Here is a 2490-nt window from a genome sequence, read left to right on the forward strand (position 1 = left end):
GTGTATTTTTAACAACACAAAGGACAAAGTGGCAAAAATAGTGACTGTAAAAACTGATGCCTTCCAGTGTAAGTCAAAGATAGATAGGTGTTTGTATGAAAAATACAGATTAGTACAATTCTTTTTCCAGTTCAGAAATTGTATTTGGTACAGCTTTGTAAAATATTGTATGTCCATTCTCTCTAGATGAGTCATGGGTTTAGAAGAAAGGGGAGAGAATATTTTTTCAGCATCATGATCATTGTAATAATGAACTGCAGAAACTATAATAGATTTTGTTCCTGGCTTGGCAAACTATCTAAAAGATTTTGCAAGAGAGTTTACATAATTCTTTCCATTGAACTTTCTAGTATTGCATATGTTTTAATTGTTAACTCAAACACACCAAACTTTTAGGTAGTTTGTGAAATATATAAATGTGGTTTAATGTTTCAGAAGTATTTTGAGCAGAGTTGGTGGTTATACATTTTCATACTTAAAACCTTAGTTCACTTGTTAAAATAGGCTCTCTGTTTGCTAATAGTTACCAGCTGCAACTAATACATTAGCAGATCTACAATGTAGTATTTAAAATGACGCATTTCAAAATCAATAACAAATGTCCTGCCGTACGATTAATTGGAAAACTTGTTTCACACAATGGTCAGTACACTATACAAAAATCCTTCTGAAATTACAATATATCAAGGGATAGGAAACAACAATGTGTAACTTTCTAAAAGCTTAGAAATAGGAAAAGCAAAAATATTACTTACTGTAGTTGTTGTTTGCTTCTCTTGTCCCTTTTACTTTGCCTCTCTTATCAATCCTCATATACCACTGAGTTCGACAGAAAAGTCTTCTCACTCTTACATCCCCCCCTTCCATATAATCATAGCTTCTGGTATGTCGCTCAGGGCTGGAACAGTTCACATTTGTAGCCATTTGCTCTGGAGTCATGTCATTGCAAGCTAAAGATATAGTGCCCATTAGAAAGATAATGTAAAAGTATGATCTGTAGAGCAAAATTGGCAGGATCCATGTCAGTATCCATTTGTGCATTATAGTGCAGTGTTCTGGGTGTTCATGAACAACATAATGAAAATTAAATCTCAAGTAGACTGTTGCTCTTAGGTCACCGACCTGCCTTCTGTCTGTACGAGTTACAGATTCATTTAAATGAGATTGTTCCCTCTTCTAGAATTCTGATCGTTATTCCTTAATAGTTAATGGCGAAATAGAAGAGCTTCTTAAATATCTCTTCAGTCAGAATATCCTTTAAAGACACAAGTTATAAAAACCTCTGTTGTCGTGACCTTCTTTACTACTTGAATTTGCTGCTTGCACTGAAAGTAAAAGATCTGTGAGAAAAGGTGCATGTGTAAGTCTTTATGCTCAATTGTGCAAGGATACATTATGCTACTGAAAAGTACTACACAGAAATGTGTGACATGCTGAGCTCATTTTAAAAAATATGCAAATATATATACAATAGATATCTCTCATACAACTTTTTACATAAACAGACATTTAAACTGATTGTAAACACAGTTCTGTCTTCAGTTTTAAATCCTTCTAAAACCCTCCTATTGATTCACTCCAAATACTTTCTCATGCATGGTAAAATTCTGCTGATTATTTTATATCTATATATTTACTGTTAGCACAATCTATCATATAACTTTTCTCTAGTTCAGATTTCAAAACAGACCTCAGAGCTTTAGCCCTGTATTTTTGTTCCAACCCTTCTCAGATTATTAGTAGAAATAGTTTTCTTAATTCTTTTTTTAGCATCCTGCATATACAAACGTAGATAAAAGTTATCAGCTATTAGAAACTGTTGAATGTTCTTGTAAAGGACAGATAACTTACTTGTTCCTGTTGATAAGAGCTGGATACCCAAGTACTCCATTTCTGTTGTCTGCTTTTAGCAACATGAGACACTCTACTGTAGCTACAAACTTTCTCAGCTCAGAAAGACTCCACCAGAATGATAATTGTTTCCATAAATCAACGCGCTGGAGAGATGGTGTGTATGTGCTTATGCGTGCGCGTGCATGTGTGTGTTGAGCCTGTTGTTCAGTCCTTTTCGATAAATACCTTTGCTGACCTCACTTGGAAGCAATTAGAATTTAACCAGTCAGCTGTCAGTTGAATGCACGAACAAAAGTAAAAGGAGACTTGCATTGTATCGTGTCCAATGGTCATCAGAGGGAGCTATGTACATAGTTTATGCTTTAAATCTCCAAGAATCTACTTTCTAAAAACATATATTTCGTGGTGTGTGGATAGAATTGCTTCACATGCTAACTAGTGTTTTTCTGTGTTTTGGTTTAGGTCAGGATTTTTCTGTGCTTAAAAAATTCCTCCTCCTCTCTTTTGTACTTGCATGATTATCTCAGTTTGCTTTCAAATCTCTTCTGCAATTTGGTGGATTCACAGTCTGCTTATTGCCTTTCTGAAGGATATATGAGACGTGGGTCCATCATGTACTGTGAGGAAGGGTGTGCT

General features: G+C 34.9%; 1 protein-coding gene across 1 annotated transcript; it reads right to left on the bottom strand.

The window, feature by feature from the left end:
- Positions 1-755: 755 nt before the first annotated feature.
- LOC103812122 (fibroblast growth factor 7) lies at positions 756-2060 on the bottom strand (the record flags this gene model as incomplete). Its single annotated transcript, XM_009085129.1, has 2 exons — positions 1852-2060; positions 756-1325 (listed from the first exon to the last, which is right to left on the bottom strand). A coding segment is annotated over exon 2 (286 nt), but the record flags the coding sequence as incomplete, so codon positions are not given.
- Between the last annotated feature and the right edge of the window lie 430 nt (positions 2061-2490).

This window comes from Acanthisitta chloris, unplaced genomic scaffold (assembly GCF_000695815.1).
Source record: "Acanthisitta chloris isolate BGI_N310 unplaced genomic scaffold, ASM69581v1 scaffold202, whole genome shotgun sequence".
Lineage (NCBI taxonomy): Eukaryota > Metazoa > Chordata > Aves > Passeriformes > Acanthisittidae > Acanthisitta > Acanthisitta chloris.